Raw genomic sequence first — 18,094 nt, 5'->3', positions numbered from 1 at the left:
GACCATTTTTTTGTAGGAACGTTCTGTGAGGAGCTTTTAGAGGGGGACGTCTGGTTCCTATCACCACCACTGCGAACAGTTCTGACTGAGTTTATCTAGAACAGAGCGTTTCACACCGAACCGCTCAGAACGACTCCGTTTACATCTCTCTATTTGCAAGAATGATGTTTTCCCGTAGAAATGAATGGCGGGATGTTCAGAACATTAATTTAGGACATCAAATCTGTGGCCTACTTGAAATAGGTCTGTGAGAGACAGAATTCTTGCTGGTTCGTAGTTGATCAAATACTTATTTTATGCAGTAAAATGCAAATTAATTATTTAAAAATCATACATGATTTCTTCATGGACTGTACCTACGATACAAATTACAGACCTCTCCATTCTCTGTAGGTGGCAGAACTTGCAAAAATCAGCAGTTTATCAAATACTTATTTTACCCACTGTGTCTAAACCTGGATGAATCGCAGCCCGTGTGTCTAAACCTGGATGAATCGCAGCCCGTGTGTCTAAACCTGGATGAATCGCAGCCCGTGTGTCTAAACCTGGATGAATCAAAGCCTGGATATCTAAACACAGATTAATCACTTTGAGTCAGGACACAAAAATAATGCTGTTCAGTAGAACGATGTGTAATTAATTAATGCTCGAATGACAGCATAGCTGATGTAACTGATGGTCCCCTCGTTGAAACAAGACACGACCATTCTCCTGGGCTGGTTCAAGAGGTCTTCATACACTTCACTGACGATATAAGAGATGGCATCGACCTCGTCACGGGCCTCAAAGGTAATATTTACCATGGCCAGCATCTCCACCTCTTCCATCAAACAGTCTACCAGACACTCAAAAAGAAAAGACACAGGGAATCCAGGATGAAATGTAGACTCCAGCCATCTGACCAGCTCCTCAGCAATCTTCTTGAAGAATCTGAGGATCTTGGAGTCTTTAGGAGACTCAAATAGAGTTTCCTCCTCATCCTCTGAGGACACCTGTTCGTGCTCAGGCTCTGGAGTTTCATTTCTCAAAAGCCGAGCACTGAACAGAGCGTCAAGGGTCACTTTTGGGGTCATGTGAAAGAACAAAGGCTGGCTTCAGTCTTAAGTATAAACTAATGGCTTAAATCATCTCTTAAAATCAGTAAAACATGCACCAAGAACCTGAACAACACTCACCTTTCTGTCTGCACAGCAGATGGTGGAGGTGGGCCATCGTGCACGCCCAGGCCATTCTCCATCCAGTTATCTGGTGTTTGAATTCACACAAAAATTAGATCAGTGAACACTGTTAACCTCAGAACTGAAATTCTGTCTAAAAATTCACTCAATAGTTGATTTTCCCCCCTTGAAACTGAAATATGCTGAAAAGCTATTTCCAATTAAAATGATAATCCACTCAGTTTCACTTCTTACCTTTCATGGGCTGAATTGGTGGTTTCCTGCTTTTGATTGGAGGCAGAAAGCTGAAAGACTGTAGAGCCGCATCCAGAGCCCAGACAGAATAGAGACAATGGAAAAAGTGTTACTACGTGAATAGAAGAGAACTCACCACACGTGTATTCATATGCATACAGATACACTATAATTCCAAAAGTAATCAGTCACCCATCCAAATCATTGAATTCAGGTGTTCCAGTCACTTCCATGGCCACAGGTGTATAAAGCCGAGCCCCTAGGCCTGCAGACTGCTTCTACAGACATTAGTGAAAGAATGGGTCGCTCTCAGGAGCTCAGTGAATTCCAGCGTGGTACCGTGATACTGGTTTTTCAGCAGAACTGACTGATTACAATTTGGATTTTGCAACTAACTTGAGTATAAATTTGGAAAAAAAACTGGTGGACTTGCCCTTTAAACTGTCAGTGAAAGCGTCCTAATGTTGGCGATGACGAGTATACACGCATTTATAGTTGACGCTCCTGCCGCTGGCGGTGATGACGTGAGGGACACGTGCAAGTGAACTCTCTCGCGCGCGCGGCTGAAGCCCCCCTCGCCGCTGGCTGCTCTCTATGAGAGTAAAATATTATAAATCCTGACAGAATTTTAAAAAGTTTGCTGCCTAAATGAAACAAAAAACTGACTCAGGACTGAATGTTAAAGTTTCTAGAGCGGCTCCTGATTTACCGCCACGTAGCGGCGGTCAAATCCCCGCTCTGGCGAACACTGTTCACATTAGCTCAATGCTAACTAGCGAATATGAGAAACTGGGCTGCTTTTGAGACGCCAGTGAAGAGAAATGTTCCTCTGCGCTTCTTCCACAACAAAACCCAGAAATTTACGCGCTTAAATCTTTGAACCCGTCTTTGTGTAAATCGAGGAGCTGGCAGCTAATTTCCTTAAACAGAACTAAGACGCTCCGCTAGCTAACAGGCTAAAAGATAGCAAACATGCTAAACTCCACTATTAACATCAAGGGCGCCGTTAGCTCGGTGCTAAATGCGATTCGCGGTGATAATGTGGAAAAAGTACCTGCTTTATCACATATTTATATATGTGTGTTTATTTAGCTGTATGGTTTTCCAAAAAGACCAAACCATACGTTTCAACAATAAACAACACTTTATATCAGTATTATGAACACTAAAGTTCTCTGAGGTTTTGCTAAATTATTTTACATATTGACTGGAAAAAACAGGTGAACGGCTGTCTCTGGGTTGTTACTGCAGAGTGAACAAGTGTTTTCAATGTTGGGTTTAATTTTTATATAGTCGTTTTTAGCTGGGGAGGTTTTATGCAGGAGTTTATGTGACATTTTATTAGTAATTCGGTGTCTGTTAGGAAGGTGCCGGATCTTCTTCCATCAGATGTCTTCGGGAAGCTGATTCCAACACCATATGACATGATGTAGTGCATCAACATCCTTTAGGAACAGTTTTTATACAGTAGATGTGGTTTTGTTTCTCTCAACTAATGCGAGTGAAACTGAAATGCTGACAACTTTACACAGCAATGCTGAAAATATAGCTGGTCATCCGTTTAATAACGGGACGCTTGTTCATAGCATCCTTTACCGCCGTTTATGTGGAAAACTGGCACTAATTTTCAGGAATAAATGTGAAAATACATTTATAAGTGTCAGAAACTACAACAACTCTATTATTATGTGCCTCACTGCCATCTATCGTATCTCAAAACTACCATAAAACAGCGTCTCAGATTATCAGGCAGTGAATTCAGAACCATGTTTATGCAGGAACTTTCTGTGAGGAGCTTTTAGAGGGGGACGTCTGGTTCCTATCACCACCACTGTGAGGAGCTTTTAGAGGGGGACGTCTGGTTCCTATCACCACCACTGTGAGGAGCTTTTAGAGGGGGACGTCTGGTTCCTATCACCACCACTGTGAACAATTCTGACTGTGAGTTTATCTAGAACAGAGCGTTTCACACCAAACTGCTGATCGACTCCGTTTACATCTCAGTCGTTTAAATGTGTAGAAATGTTTAAAAATCAGCTGAATTTCTCTTCACCGACATGACCGAGTTTAAGCAAGTGTGCGATGATTTGGGCACGCGATTAGTGTAATGCTAACGTTAGCACCATTAGCCTCGTAGCTTCAGTGTAAAACAAAGAAAGCCAACTTTAGATACTGAACTTACCTTGGCTGATTGACTACATTTAGGGTTCGAAGGGAAAGTCGGGTCCTTTTGGCCTAAATATTGCCTTTTGTACTGATTCAGTTAAAGTTAATGCTAAATGAGCATAAAGTAGCTACTCCGGGTCGTCCTAGGGTCACATCTGTACAATATTAATGCAAAAACAAAGAATGAAACCTTAAGAGACAAAGAACTGCTGAAAGTCGGTGTGAATGGGCAGTGATAACGCATTCTCCTTCTGTACTGGGACTTATTTGCATCGGGTAGCATCTCTGAGCCAGCTAAGCTCCGTATTTCTCCCCACTAGCTGCAGCACAGCCACGTCATTAAAGACCAGGAGACACTTTTAGAGATGGGTCAAAAGAGCTCCACCCGTTCTTATTGTCTGAAATGAAATGTTTAAGACGTTGACAAAGCCACTCAGAGCGGTTTGCTGTGAAAGGAGAAACTTACAGAGTCAGAACTGTTCACAGCGGTGGCGATACTTTCAGCTAAGATGGTAAAACGTTACTTCAGTAAAATCAACGTAAAATGTTGTGGTAGATTTATTTTTGCTGAAAGGACTAAATGGCCCTTCGTAACATTTGGGTTGTGACGGCTGGAACAGACAAAGCCAACTTACTGTTCTTCACAAACTGGATGATTCAGAGTCCGAGTATGTGAACCTGGATTAGTCAGTACCTGAGTACCTTAACCTGGATTCACCAGCTCCCGAGTGTCCCATCATCAGGAGATCGCGAGTTCGATTCCTAGTGACGCTACAGCCGTCTGTAGCCGGGAGCTCAAGAGAGCACAATTGCTTCTCTCTCTCTGGGTGGGTAGGATGGCCCCGCTTCTCCCCCATCACTCAACGCGATCCAAGGCAGTGCAGGCGTCTGTTAGCTGACGTAACAGATCTGGCGGTCATGCTTTCCTCCGAGTGTGTTCGGCTGTCCCGTGACGTTGCATGAACGGCAGGTCGAAAAGAAGCGGTGGTTGGTTTAGCAGGTCTCGGAGGAAGCCTGTGCTAGCCTTCACCCTCCTAGCATCGGTAGTATGGTGTGATTGGGGGAGTCCTAACTAGTGGGTGGAACTGGAAACGACTAAATTAGGGAGAAAAATTGGGTAAAAATTTAAAAAATAATAAATAAATAAATGTGGATTAATCAAAACCTGAGTATCTAAACCTGGATTAATTATGGGGCAGTGATGGGCTGGAGGTTAGGGAGCTGGCCCCGTGACCAGAAGGTTGCCGGTTCGATCCCCAGTGCCGACAGTCCATGACTGAGGTGTCCTTGAGCAAGACACCTAACCTCCAACTGCTGCCCGAACGCCATGGATAGGGCTGCCCACCGCTCCGGGCAAGTGTGCTCACTGCCCCCTAGTGTGTGTGTATTCACTAGTGTGTATGTGGCGTTTCACTTCACAGATGGGTTAAATGCAGACGTGAAATTTCCCTGTTTGTGGGATTAAAAAAGTATCCAAAAAAAAAAAAGGCCCGAGTATCTAAACATGGAGCAAGTATCTAAGTATCTACACCTAGCTTAATTACAGTCTGAGTCAGGACACAAAAAGAATGCTGTTCATGCTTTAATTGGTCAAAATTAAAAAATTTCAGCGTGGTACCACGCGCCTACATGGGACGCATCCGAAGAGGAAGACTCGTCTCACGAAGCTGGAGATACGAGAACGGAGCTTCTTCCACTTTGTTCCGGTTGTGTTGGAACCTGTAGTACCTACAGACACAGAAAACAAGGAGATCGTAAGTTCAGAGCACTGGGACATTTTGGACAAAGAACATCATGAAATCTCAAGGGGAACTGAAAGACTTACCGTTAGCGCAGGCAGGAACCTCCAGGCCTTCAGGATTCTCCACCTCTGAGTCCCTGTAAGTTTGGAAGCCGGTGAGGGTCTCAGAGCACTCGTCATGACTCAGGTCAGCCGAATCGGAAGATCCACCAAGTTCTCGGATCAGTTCCTCGCACTCTGATGGACTCCGCTGACCGAGGACGGTGCTACAGACCTCCTGCATCTCAGGCTCCCCCTGTGATCCTTCATCAAGGTCACTGTCTGAGGACGTACTTGCTGCTGTACAGCAGGACAATGTGTAATTAATGAAAGCGTCCATGACAGCGTAGGTGAGGTAACAGAGGAATCCCTCGTTGAAACAAGATACTTCCATTCTCCAGGGCTTGTTCAAGAGGTCTTCATGCACTTCGCTGAAAATATAAGACACGGCATCGACCTCATCAGGGAAGAGCCGCGCATCAGATGCCTCAAAGGTAATGTCTATCCAGGCCAGCATCTTAACTTGTTCCATCAAACGATCCACCAGATGCTCGTAAAGGAAGCACACAGGGAATCGAGGATGACATTCAGACCCAATCCATCTGACCAGCTCCTCAGCCGTCTTCTTGAAGAATCTGAGGAACTTGGAGTCTTTAGTCAGTGGAGCCAGAAAGCTGGAAGACTGTAGAGCCGCATCCAGAGCCAAGACAGAATAGAGACAATGGAAAAAGTGTTAATACGTGAATAGAACTCACCACACATGTATTCATGTGCATACAGATACACTATATTGCCAGAAATCATTGTGGTGACTGAATGGAAGCCAGACGACCGAATACTTTTGATAATATAGTGCATACACACACACACACACATATATAGAAAACATATTAATAACTTCTAAATGAAGAGTCTGCAATGTTCACTGGCCAAATACAAAAATTCCTCTTTCACTGTCGTCATTCACTGAACATTCAGTGAAACAACAACAACTCATATAGAAATCTGATATATGGCAATATATGGGTTTCAGTATTTCACGGATTATCATACACATATTTGCCTCATATACAACTTGTATTTATCACATAAGGGCTTATATTTGATGTGACGTGTACGCCAATTCATTTGAAATGGGCCATTTTCAATCATGGGACATATATATGAAAATATACATCCATATATGCGTAACATTATATAACAACAGAAAACATCCATATATGGAAAGCATGTGTTACTCCTATATGCTTCAAGTTATATAATAAGGTTTTAAAGCTACTGCATTGTTTCTTCCACCTCTATTGGAGTGATGGTATAAAAGCTACATTATTAAAACAAACTCATTTTAAATTATTCAATAAAATCATTAAACCATGAAATAAAGGAATAAATGCTGTGATGTATATAACCATAAGGAAAGTATGTATGAGATATTATATATGTGTGTATGTATGATCAATATATTATGCGTATATGTCCATTATTTGATATTTACATGTACGTACATGAATATATGCGCCTCTTTCTCATATGTGTGTGTATTTATGGCCATATATCAGATTTCTATACATGTGGAAGTTGTTTTTGACTCGTGAACTCACTTATATTATTAAAGGGGAGGATAAAGGTCCAAATCCTGGACTTCCATACTTCCATATGCATTCCTTTTCTGACTTACCGTTCCTGGTTCGGGTTCGGGTTCAGGTCCGGGTTCGGGTTTGGCGTCCATTCTCACGTCCGCACTGCAAACCGACTCAAACGATTGACTGATTTTGAGCGAGCGCTCGCCTTTTATAGAATCGTCCGGGCGATTGTGACGTCATCGCAGTGGCGTCCGGGCGATTGTGACGTCATTGCCGTGGCCACTATAAAAGGTGAGCACTCGTCACCATGGTAACAGACGAACCGTAGAGAACCATACAGCTAAATAAACACACATATATAAATATGTGATAAAGCAGGTACTTTTTCCACATTACCACCGCGTATCGCATTTAGCACCGAGCTAACGGCGCCCTTGTTTCCACATTAGGGCTGAATCTCAAATATATCCGTGCTCCCTACAGAGTGCATACTACTCAGAAATCTAAACACTGGCTCCTTCAGCCCAGCAGCGCATAATACTCAAAACTTCCCTAGTGCACTACTTAGGGAGCACAGAGGCGTTTGGGATTCGGCCTGGACTTGACGTTATTTAAGGCAGATCTGACTAAAACGCGGATATTTGAAGCGTGTAAATGGTTCAAGTGACATTCTTTAGATTTTTATACGGCCGTTTTTACAGTAAAATCACAACCTAACTACTTTAATTCAAGCCTGTGATGTTAATAGTGGAGTTTAGCATGTTTGCTATCTTTTAGCCTGTTAGCTAGCGGAGCGTCTTAGTTCTGTTTAAGGAAATTAGCTGCCAGCTCCTCGATTTACACAAAGACGGGTTCAAAGATTTAAGCGCGTAAATTTCTGGGTTTTGTTGTGGAAGAAGCGCAGAGGAACATTTCTCTTCACTGGCGTCTCAAAAGCAGCCCAGTTTCTCATATTCGCTAGTTAGCATTGAGCTAATGTGAACAGTGTTCGCCAGAGCGGGGATTTGACCGCCGCTACGTGGCGGTAAATCAGAAGCCGCTGTAGAAACTTTAACATTCAGTCCTGAGTCAGTTTTTTGTTTCATTTAGGCAGCAAACTTTTTAAAATTCTGTCAGGATTTATAATATTTTACTCTCATAGAGAGCAATGTAGACTCCAGCCATCTGACCAGCTCCTCAGCAATCTTCTTGAAGAATTTGAGGATCTTGGAGTCTTTAGGAGACCCAAATAGAGTTTCCTCCTCATCCTCTGAGGACACCTGTTCGTGCTCAGGCTCTGGAGTTTCATTTCTCAAAAGCCGAGCACTGAACAGAGCGTCAAGGGTCACTTTTGGGGTCATGTGAAAGAACAAAGGCTGGCTTCAGTCTTAAGTATAAACTAATGGCTTAAATCATCTCTTGAAATCAGTAAAACATGCACCAAGAACCTGAACAACACTCACCTTTCTGTCTGCACAGCAGATGGTGGAGGTGGGCCATCGTGCACGCCCAGGCCATTCTCCATCCAGTTATCTGGTGTTTGAATTCACACAAAAATTAGATCAGTGAACACTGTTAACCTCAGAACTGAAATTCTGTCTAAAAATTCACTCAATAGTTGATTTTCCCCCCTTGAAACTGAAATATGCTGAAAAGCTATTTCCAATTAAAATGATAATCCACTCAGTTTCACTTCTTACCTTTCATGGGCTGAATTGGTGGTTTCCTGCTTTTGATTGGAGGCAGAAAGCTGAAAGACTGTAGAGCCGCATCCAGAGCCCAGACAGAATAGAGACAATGGAAAAAGTGTTACTACGTGAATAGAAGAGAACTCACCACACGTGTATTCATATGCATACAGATACACTATAATTCCAAAAGTATTCAGTCACCCATCCAAATCATTGAATTCAGGTGTTCCAGTCACGTCCATGGCCACAGGTGTATAAAGCCGAGCCCCTAGGCCTGCAGACTGCTTCTACAGACATTAGTGAAAGAATGGGTCGCTCTCAGGAGCTCAGTGAATTCCAGCGTGGTACCGTGATACTGGTTTTTCAGCAGAACTGACTGATTACAATTTGGATTTTGCAACTAACTTGAGTATAAATTTGGAAAAAAAACTGGTGGACTTGCCCTTTAAACTGTCAGTGAAAGCGTCCTAATGTTGGCGATGACGAGTATACACGCATTTATAGTTGACGCTCCTGCCGCTGGCGGTGATGACGTGAGGGACACGTGCAAGTGAACTCTCTCGCGCGCGCGGCTGAAGCCCCCCTCGCCGCTGGCTGCTCTCTATGAGAGTAAAATATTATAAATCCTGACAGAATTTTAAAAAGTTTGCTGCCTAAATGAAACAAAAAACTGACTCAGGACTGAATGTTAAAGTTTCTAGAGCGGCTCCTGATTTACCGCCACGTAGCGGCGGTCAAATCCCCGCTCTGGCGAACACTGTTCACATTAGCTCAATGCTAACTAGCGAATATGAGAAACTGGGCTGCTTTTGAGACGCCAGTGAAGAGAAATGTTCCTCTGCGCTTCTTCCACAACAAAACCCAGAAATTTACGCGCTTAAATCTTTGAACCCGTCTTTGTGTAAATCGAGGAGCTGGCAGCTAATTTCCTTAAACAGAACTAAGCCGCTCCGCTAGCTAACAGGCTAAAAGATAGCAAACATGCTAAACTCCACTATTAACATCAAGGGCGCCGTTAGCTCGGTGCTAAATGCGATTCGCGGTGATAATGTGGAAAAAGTACCTGCTTTATCACATATTTATATATGTGTGTTTATTTAGCTGTATGGTTTTCCAAAAAGACCAAACCATACGTTTCAACAATAAACAACACTTTATATCAGTATTATGAACACTAAAGTTCTCTGAGGTTTTGCTAAATTATTTTACATATTGACTGGAAAAAACAGGTGAACGGCTGTCTCTGGGTTGTTACTGCAGAGTGAACAAGTGTTTTCAATGTTGGGTTTAATTTTTATATAGTCGTTTTTAGCTGGGGAGGTTTTATGCAGGAGTTTATGTGACATTTTATTAGTAATTCGGTGTCTGTTAGGAAGGTGCCGGATCTTCTTCCATCAGATGTCTTCGGGAAGCTGATTCCAACACCATATGACATGATGTAGTGCATCAACATCCTTTAGGAACAGTTTTTATACAGTAGATGTGGTTTTGTTTCTCTCAACTAATGCGAGTGAAACTGAAATGCTGACAACTTTACACAGCAATGCTGAAAATATAGCTGGTCATCCGTTTAATAACGGGACGCTTGTTCATAGCATCCTTTACCGCCGTTTATGTGGAAAACTGGCACTAATTTTCAGGAATAAATGTGAAAATACATTTATAAGTGTCAGAAACTACAACAACTCTATTATTATGTGCCTCACTGCCATCTATCGTATCTCAAAACTACCATAAAACAGCGTCTCAGATTATCAGGCAGTGAATTCAGAACCATGTTTATGCAGGAACTTTCTGTGAGGAGCTTTTAGAGGGGGACGTCTGGTTCCTATCACCACCACTGTGAGGAGCTTTTAGAGGGGGACGTCTGGTTCCTATCACCACCACTGTGAGGAGCTTTTAGAGGGGGACGTCTGGTTCCTATCACCACCACTGTGAACAATTCTGACTGTGAGTTTATCTAGAACAGAGCGTTTCACACCAAACTGCTGATCGACTCCGTTTACATCTCAGTCGTTTAAATGTGTAGAAATGTTTAAAAATCAGCTGAATTTCTCTTCACCGACATGACCGAGTTTAAGCAAGTGTGCGATGATTTGGGCACGCGATTAGTGTAATGCTAACGTTAGCACCATTAGCCTCGTAGCTTCAGTGTAAAACAAAGAAAGCCAACTTTAGATACTGAACTTACCTTGGCTGATTGACTACATTTAGGGTTCGAAGGGAAAGTCGGGTCCTTTTGGCCTAAATATTGCCTTTTGTACTGATTCAGTTAAAGTTAATGCTAAATGAGCATAAAGTAGCTACTCCGGGTCGTCCTAGGGTCACATCTGTACAATATTAATGCAAAAACAAAGAATGAAACCTTAAGAGACAAAGAACTGCTGAAAGTCGGTGTGAATGGGCAGTGATAACGCATTCTCCTTCTGTACTGGGACTTATTTGCATCGGGTAGCATCTCTGAGCCAGCTAAGCTCCGTATTTCTCCCCACTAGCTGCAGCACAGCCACGTCATTAAAGACCAGGAGACACTTTTAGAGATGGGTCAAAAGAGCTCCACCCGTTCTTATTGTCTGAAATGAAATGTTTAAGACGTTGACAAAGCCACTCAGAGCGGTTTGCTGTGAAAGGAGAAACTTACAGAGTCAGAACTGTTCACAGCGGTGGCGATACTTTCAGCTAAGATGGTAAAACGTTACTTCAGTAAAATCAACGTAAAATGTTGTGGTAGATTTATTTTTGCTGAAAGGACTAAATGGCCCTTCGTAACATTTGGGTTGTGACGGCTGGAACAGACAAAGCCAACTTACTGTTCTTCACAAACTGGATGATTCACAGTCCGAGTATGTGAACCTGGATTGGTCAGTACCTGAGTACCTTAACCTGGATTCACCAGCTCCCGAGTGTCCCATCATCAGGAGATCGCGAGTTCGATTCCTAGTGACGCTACAGCCGTCTGTAGCCGGGAGCTCAAGAGAGCACAATTGCTTCTCTCTCTCTGGGTGGGTAGGATGGCCCCGCTTCTCCCCCATCACTCAACGCGATCCAGGGCAGTGCAGGCGTCTGTTAGCTGACGTAACAGATCTGGCGGTCATGCTTTCCTCCGAGTGTGTTCGGCTGTCCCGTGACGTTGCATGAACGGCAGGTCGAAAAGAAGCGGTGGTTGGTTTAGCAGGTCTCGGAGGAAGCCTGTGCTAGCCTTCACCCTCCTAGCATCGGTAGTATGGTGTGATTGGGGGAGTCCTAACTAGTGGGTGGAACTGGAAACGACTAAATTAGGGAGAAAAATTGGGTAAAAATTTAAAAAATAATAAATAAATAAATGTGGATTAATCAAAACCTGAGTATCTAAACCTGGATTAATTATGGGGCAGTGATGGGCTGGAGAAAAATTTTTACCCAATTTTTCTGGCCCCGTGACCAGAAGGTTGCCGGTTCGATCCCCAGTGCCGACAGTCCATGACTGAGGTGTCCTTGAGCAAGACACCTAACCTCCAACTGCTGCCCGAACGCCATGGATAGGGCTGCCCACCGCTCCGGGCAAGTGTGCTCACTGCCCCCTAGTGTGTGTGTATTCACTAGTGTGTATGTGGCGTTTCACTTCACAGATGGGTTAAATGCAGACGTGAAATTTCCCTGTTTGTGGGATTAAAAAAGTATCCAAAAAAAAAAAGGCCCGAGTATCTAAACATGGAGCAAGTATCTAAGTATCTACACCTAGCTTAATTACAGTCTGAGTCAGGACACAAAAAGAATGCTGTTCATGCTTTAATTGGTCAAAATTAAAAAATTTCAGCGTGGTACCACGCGCCTACATGGGACGCATCCGAAGAGGAAGACTCGTCTCACGAAGCTGGAGATACGAGAACGGAGCTTCTTCCACTTTGTTCCGGTTGTGTTGGAACCTGTAGTACCTACAGACACAGAAAACAAGGAGATCGTAAGTTCAGAGCACTGGGACATTTTGGACAAAGAACATCATGAAATCTCAAGGGGAACTGAAAGACTTACCGTTAGCGCAGGCAGGAACCTCCAGGCCTTCAGGATTCTCCACCTCTGAGTCCCTGTAAGTTTGGAAGCCGGTGAGGGTCTCAGAGCACTCGTCATGACTCAGGTCAGCCGAATCGGAAGATCCACCAAGTTCTCGGATCAGTTCCTCGCACTCTGATGGACTCTGCTGACCGAGGACGGTGCTACAGACCTCCTGCATCTCAGGCTCCCCCTGTGATCCTTCATCAAGGTCACTGTCTGAGGACGTACTTGCTGCTGTACAGCAGGACAATGTGTAATTAATGAAAGCGTCCATGACAGCGTAGGTGAGGTAACAGAGGAATCCCTCGTTGAAACAAGATACTTCCATTCTCCAGGGCTTGTTCAAGAGGTCTTCATGCACTTCGCTGAAAATATAAGACACGGCATCGACCTCATCAGGGAAGAGCCGCGCATCAGATGCCTCAAAGGTAATGTCTATCCAGGCCAGCATCTTAACTTGTTCCATCAAACGATCCACCAGATGCTCGTAAAGGAAGCACACAGGGAATCGAGGATGACATTCAGACCCAATCCATCTGACCAGCTCCTCAGCCGTCTTCTTGAAGAATCTGAGGAACTTGGAGTCTTTAGTCAGTGGAGTCAGAAAGCTGGAAGACTGTAGAGCCGCATCCAGAGCCAAGACAGAATAGAGACAATGGAAAAAGTGTTAATACGTGAATAGAACTCACCACACATGTATTCATGTGCATACAGATACACTATATTGCCAGAAATCATTGTGGTGACTGAATGGAAGCCAGACGACCGAATACTTTTGATAATATAGTGCATACACACACACACACACATATATAGAAAACATATTAATAACTTCTAAATGAAGAGTCTGCAATGTTCACTGGCCAAATACAAAAATTCCTCTTTCACTGTCGGCATTCACTGAACATTCAGTGAAACAACAACTGATATAGAAATCTGAAATATGGCAATATATGGGTTTCAGTATTTCACGGATTATCATACACATATTTGCCTCATATACAACTTGTATTTATCACATAAGGGCTTATATTTGATGTGACGTGTACGCCAATTCATTTGAAATGGGCCATTTTCAATCATGGGACATATATATGAAAATATACATCCATATATGCGTAACAATATATAACAGAAAACATCCATATATGGAAAGCATGTGTTACTCCTATATGTTTCAAGTTATATAATAAGGTTTTAAAGCTACTGCATTGTTTCTTTCACCTCTATTGGAGTGATGGTATAAAAGCTACATTATTAAAACAAACTCATTTTAAATTATTCAATAAAATCATTAAACCATGAAATAAAGGAATAAATGCTGTGATGTATATAACCATAAGGAAAGTATGTATGAGATATTATATATGTGTGTATGTATGATCAATATATTATGCGTATATGTCCATTATTTGATATTTACATGTACGTACATGAATATATGCGCCTCTTTCTCATATGTGTGTGTATTTATGGCCATATATCAGATTTCTATACATGTGGAAGTTGTTTTTGACTCGTGAACTCACTTATATTATTAAAGGGGAGGATAAAGGTCCAAATCCTGGACTTCCATACTTCCATATGCATTCCTTTTCTGACTTACCGTTCCTGGTTCGGGTTCAGGTCCGGGTTCGGGTTTGGCGTCCATTCTCACGTCCGCACTGCAAACCGACTCAAACGATTGACTGATTTTCCTACTCAGGAATCTAAACACTGGCTCCTTCAGCCCAGCAGCGCATAATACTCAAAACTTCCCTAGTGTACTACTTAGGGAGCACAGAGGCGTTTGGGATTCGGCCTGGACTTGACGTTATTTAAGGCAGATCTGACTAAAACGCGGATATTTGAAGCGTGTAAATGGTTCAAGTGACATTCTTTAGATTTTTATACGGCCGTTTTTACAGTAAAATCACAACCTAACTACTTTAATTCAAGCCTGTGATGTTAATAGTGGAGTTTAGCATGTTTGCTATCTTTTAGCCTGTTAGCTAGCGGAGCGGCTTAGTTCTGTTTAAGGAAATTAGCTGCCAGCTCCTCGATTTACACAAAGACGGGTTCAAAGATTTAAGCGTGTAAATTTCTGGGTTTTGTTGTGGAAGAAGCGCAGAGGAACATTTCTCTTCACTGGCGTCTCAAAAGCAGCCCAGTTTCTCATATTCGCTAGTTAGCATTGAGCTAATGTGAACAGTGTTCGCCAGAGCGGGGATTTGACCGCCGCTACGTGGCGGTAAATCAGGAGCCGCTCTAGAAACTTTAACATTCAGTCCCGAGTCAGTTTTTTGTTTCATTTAGGCAGCAAACTTTTTAAAATTCTGTCAGGATTTATAATATTTTACTCTCATAGAGAGCAGCCAGCGGCGAGGGGGGCTTCAGCCGCGCGCGAGAGAGTTCACTTGCACGTGTCCCTCACGTCATCACCGCCAGCGGCAGGAGCGTCAACTATAAATGCGTGTATACTCGTCATCGCCAACATTAGGACGCTTTCACTGACAGTTTAAAGGGCAAGTCCACCAGTTTTTTTTCCAAATTTATACTCAAGTTAGTTGCAAAATCCAAATTGTAGTCAGTCGGTTCTGCTGAAAAACCAGTATAAAGCAGCAGGTTTATCTTAGCCGGTCTGGTGCTGGGTTACCTGATCACCCAGCATGGTCATGATGGTGGACCAGCATACCAGCATCCAAAAACACTGCATATGCTGGTTTTGCTGATGACCATCCGAGCTGGTTTTTCTAGCAGGCCATCTTGAAGCCTGAATTAAGTCTGTACTTTAGTCCATGTTTGTAGAAAATAGTGTCAGAAACCACACGTTCATAGGTGAGATCATCTAAAGGGGAATTCCACTGATATTTTCGTATAATTCAGCGCTTGAGATGTAAACAGAGTGATACAAATGTCTTTACAGTGGTGATGATGGGAATCCGGGGTCGCCATGGCTACAACACAAATATAGACATTTTATTTACCATCCACAACCACCAGAGAACCTACACTAGTCTTCTGAGTTCATTTGGAATGTTGATGATGGGAAATAGTGGAAAATCTGGAATAATACGTTTTCTTTTGGGACTATTTTTGCCTCACAACACCCTTCATATTTTGTATCCCTCCACCATGAATGGAGTTTTAAGACAATATGTTCATAACCATTTCATTTAATTACTTTCTAATAAAAAGGGAGCTTTTAGAGGTTGACGTCTGGTTCCTATCACCACCACTGTGAATGATTCTGGCTCGGTAAGTTTCTCTAGACCAGAGAATTTGGTGAATGTCTGACTTCAGCTTCATGTCACTGGAGAATTAGGGGGGGGGTGATAATAAATAACTGCCCCCCTCTTTGAAGGCGTATGATCCCTAAATGTAACTAAAGCCCAGCAGTGAGGAGCTGAACTTTCCCCTCCTCTGCTGTCCCTGCAGACGGACAGGAGCGCCTACAGAGTGGCGCTAGTAGCTGTTAATGAAGTGATGCTCTTTTATTTGAGGGTCTCATTTCAGAGGGAAGATCTCAACCACTGCCCCTATAACTTGGTGTCAAAGGGCAACACTCACATTCAAGGGGTAGGGGTAAAAAGAAGAAATGGGACTGGGCCCAAGTGACTCTGAGTCTTCATTTAACTCATGAGAATCGCTCTGCTGCCATCTAGTGAGCAGTGCTGGAGGAAAAGATGACCAAAGTGTGACCTGAGTAAAGGGAACGGTTCTATGTAGCTGCATGAGGTCTATATAGAACCATTTCATGCTTTAAGGGTTTTTTTCTGTAATATTTACACGTTCTGTGTTGTACACGTAAGGTATACTCTCAAAAAGATGGTTCTTCAAGTCTTCTTTAGTAAAGGACATATATAGTATAGTGTATAGAACCATAGAGAACCAGAACACTCAAAAATAATTTGCACGCTTAAAGGGGTCTAATGAGGGGTGTAGAAAAGAAGGGGTGTATAAAGGGGTGAAAGGGTTCTTCAGATTGATGGAGAATGTGTTGTGTGTGGTTCCGTATAGCACCAAGAAGTGAGTTTGTATTATTACAGTGTCAGGTTTGTGACAGTAGAACCCTTTATGGTGCTGAAAGAGTTTCCATTTATATGGAAATAGAAGCTCTCGGCCCACTTCGGCCCCCCATGACAAAAGATTTAGGCGCCCCTGCTTTAGGAAAGGAACTCTTCATGAGTGCAGTTTCTGTCCTGTCACCTTTTTAAAAGCAACACAGTCACAGTTTCTGTTCGTTTCTGTAAAAAGTGAAGGGATCTGGACTTTAGCGTCACGTAAAGTGATTAAAATCATCTCTATGACATGCAGGCAAGAGAATCTTCCAATCATGTTTGTTCTTAAAGGTCCTAAGGAAAAAGTCCACGTCAGGTTCACGCCGTGTTCTTAAAGCGCAGAACTGTTCTCACCTTTGTGCTCTTGAGTGTGTGTAGATTCTGTTCTTACCTGAGAACAAAGCCCACATAAGAGACCACTGGTGAGCCAGGATCTTCGTGAAAACTGCGTAAGTCAGTTTTAGAAGAAATGTCAGTAACGCTTTCTATGAATGTCACGTTTGTAAGCATCTATAAACACAGTCATAACATGTTATAATGCATTCATAAGGCATCGTAAACATGGCTATGAATATTTATAACAATGTACTACATGTTATAGCCATGCTTGTTATGCATTGTTCATGATAAATGATAAGAGCTCATAAGCTGTATTAGTCCGCTCTTCGTAAAGTGGAGCGTACTGGACTAAAGCCTCCTCCAGGGTTCAGAGTGAGGCTTCAAGTTGAAGAATTTACTGAAGGATTTACTGAAACACTAAAACACAATAAAGCTCATTACAGGCTTCAAATGTCAGAGTTTAAACTAGAGCAACATCAGAGTTTCACCCAATGTGGGAAAGTTAATGTTCATATATTATATATATATATAAGCTGCATCCAGGAAGGGCAGAGTCCTCTATGAGCAAGGACGGGTCACAACTCACCGCTTTACTGAAACTTGCCTCAGCAGAAAACTCAGCAGTTTAAGAACAACCTTCCTCCACGAGCAGTGATGATGATCTTATAACCTTATTTCTTATATTGGCATCTTATTGTTATCTCATCTCTTTGCACTTGAGATGGTAGATGTAAGGGGGGAGGAGGGTAAACAGAGGAGAAGAGGGTAATAAAAGAAGGGGTAAAATGAAGAGGAGGGGTAGAAGGAGGAGGAAGAGGGGCAAAAGGAGGAGGAGCGGTCGTAATTCATTTTTACATACAATTTTCCATTTTTCTCTTCCCTTTAATTTGAACAGCTCGTTTTTCTTCCTGTGCCTTTAAGACTGACGTATGTAAATGAGCTCTGTTCTGATTGGCTGCCCTGTATCATGACTCTTTCAGAAAGCAGTCTGGGCTGAAAACACAACAGCATTCAGTTCAGCGTGAATAGGCGGGGCTAAACTGTAGGCTGTTTGGTCAATCACATGCAAATA

The 18,094-nt window shown here is 42.8% G+C and overlaps 2 protein-coding genes across 2 annotated transcripts; both read right to left on the bottom strand.

The window, feature by feature from the left end:
* Nucleotides 1-19: 19 nt before the first annotated feature.
* LOC108443905 lies at nucleotides 20-17,802 on the bottom strand. Its single transcript, XM_037532337.1, has 10 exons — nucleotides 17,609-17,802; nucleotides 17,075-17,128; nucleotides 8,621-8,678; nucleotides 8,384-8,453; nucleotides 7,037-7,223; nucleotides 5,404-6,040; nucleotides 5,208-5,306; nucleotides 1,413-1,470; nucleotides 1,176-1,245; nucleotides 20-1,060 (listed from the first exon to the last, which is right to left on the bottom strand). Exons 5-9 carry the CDS (start codon nucleotides 7,085-7,087, stop codon nucleotides 1,242-1,244), a joined length of 849 nt encoding a protein of 282 aa, XP_037388234.1. The 5' UTR covers nucleotides 7,088-7,223; nucleotides 8,384-8,453; nucleotides 8,621-8,678; nucleotides 17,075-17,128; nucleotides 17,609-17,802; the 3' UTR covers nucleotides 20-1,060; nucleotides 1,176-1,241.
* LOC108443904 lies at nucleotides 12,359-14,863 on the bottom strand. Its single transcript, XM_017724804.2, has 3 exons — nucleotides 14,250-14,863; nucleotides 12,623-13,259; nucleotides 12,359-12,525 (listed from the first exon to the last, which is right to left on the bottom strand). Exons 1-3 carry the CDS (start codon nucleotides 14,292-14,294, stop codon nucleotides 12,404-12,406), a joined length of 804 nt encoding a protein of 267 aa, XP_017580293.2. The 5' UTR covers nucleotides 14,295-14,863; the 3' UTR covers nucleotides 12,359-12,403.
* Nucleotides 17,803-18,094: the final 292 nt, after the last annotated feature.

Source organism: Pygocentrus nattereri, chromosome 21, assembly GCF_015220715.1.
Source record: "Pygocentrus nattereri isolate fPygNat1 chromosome 21, fPygNat1.pri, whole genome shotgun sequence".
Lineage (NCBI taxonomy): Eukaryota > Metazoa > Chordata > Actinopteri > Characiformes > Serrasalmidae > Pygocentrus > Pygocentrus nattereri.
Note: the sequence above shows the minus strand (reverse complement) of the source record. Positions and strands in the feature narration are given on the sequence as shown.

Coding starts and splice junctions, on each gene's coding strand:
- LOC108443905 (XM_037532337.1), bottom strand. CDS start 7,087: ATGGACGCCAAACCCGAACCCGGACCTGAACCCGAACCCGAACCAGGA. Junction 6,041..7,036: donor CCGAACCCGAACCAGGAACG/GTAAGTCAGAAA, acceptor GCGGCTCTACAG/TCTTCCAGCTTTCTGGCTCC. Junction 5,307..5,403: donor GGTTCCTGCCTGCGCTAACG/GTAAGTCTTTCA, acceptor CTGTGTCTGTAG/GTACTACAGGTTCCAACACA.
- LOC108443904 (XM_017724804.2), bottom strand. CDS start 14,294: ATGGACGCCAAACCCGAACCCGGACCTGAACCCGAACCAGGAACG. Junction 13,260..14,249: donor CTGAACCCGAACCAGGAACG/GTAAGTCAGAAA, acceptor GCGGCTCTACAG/TCTTCCAGCTTTCTGACTCC. Junction 12,526..12,622: donor GGTTCCTGCCTGCGCTAACG/GTAAGTCTTTCA, acceptor CTGTGTCTGTAG/GTACTACAGGTTCCAACACA.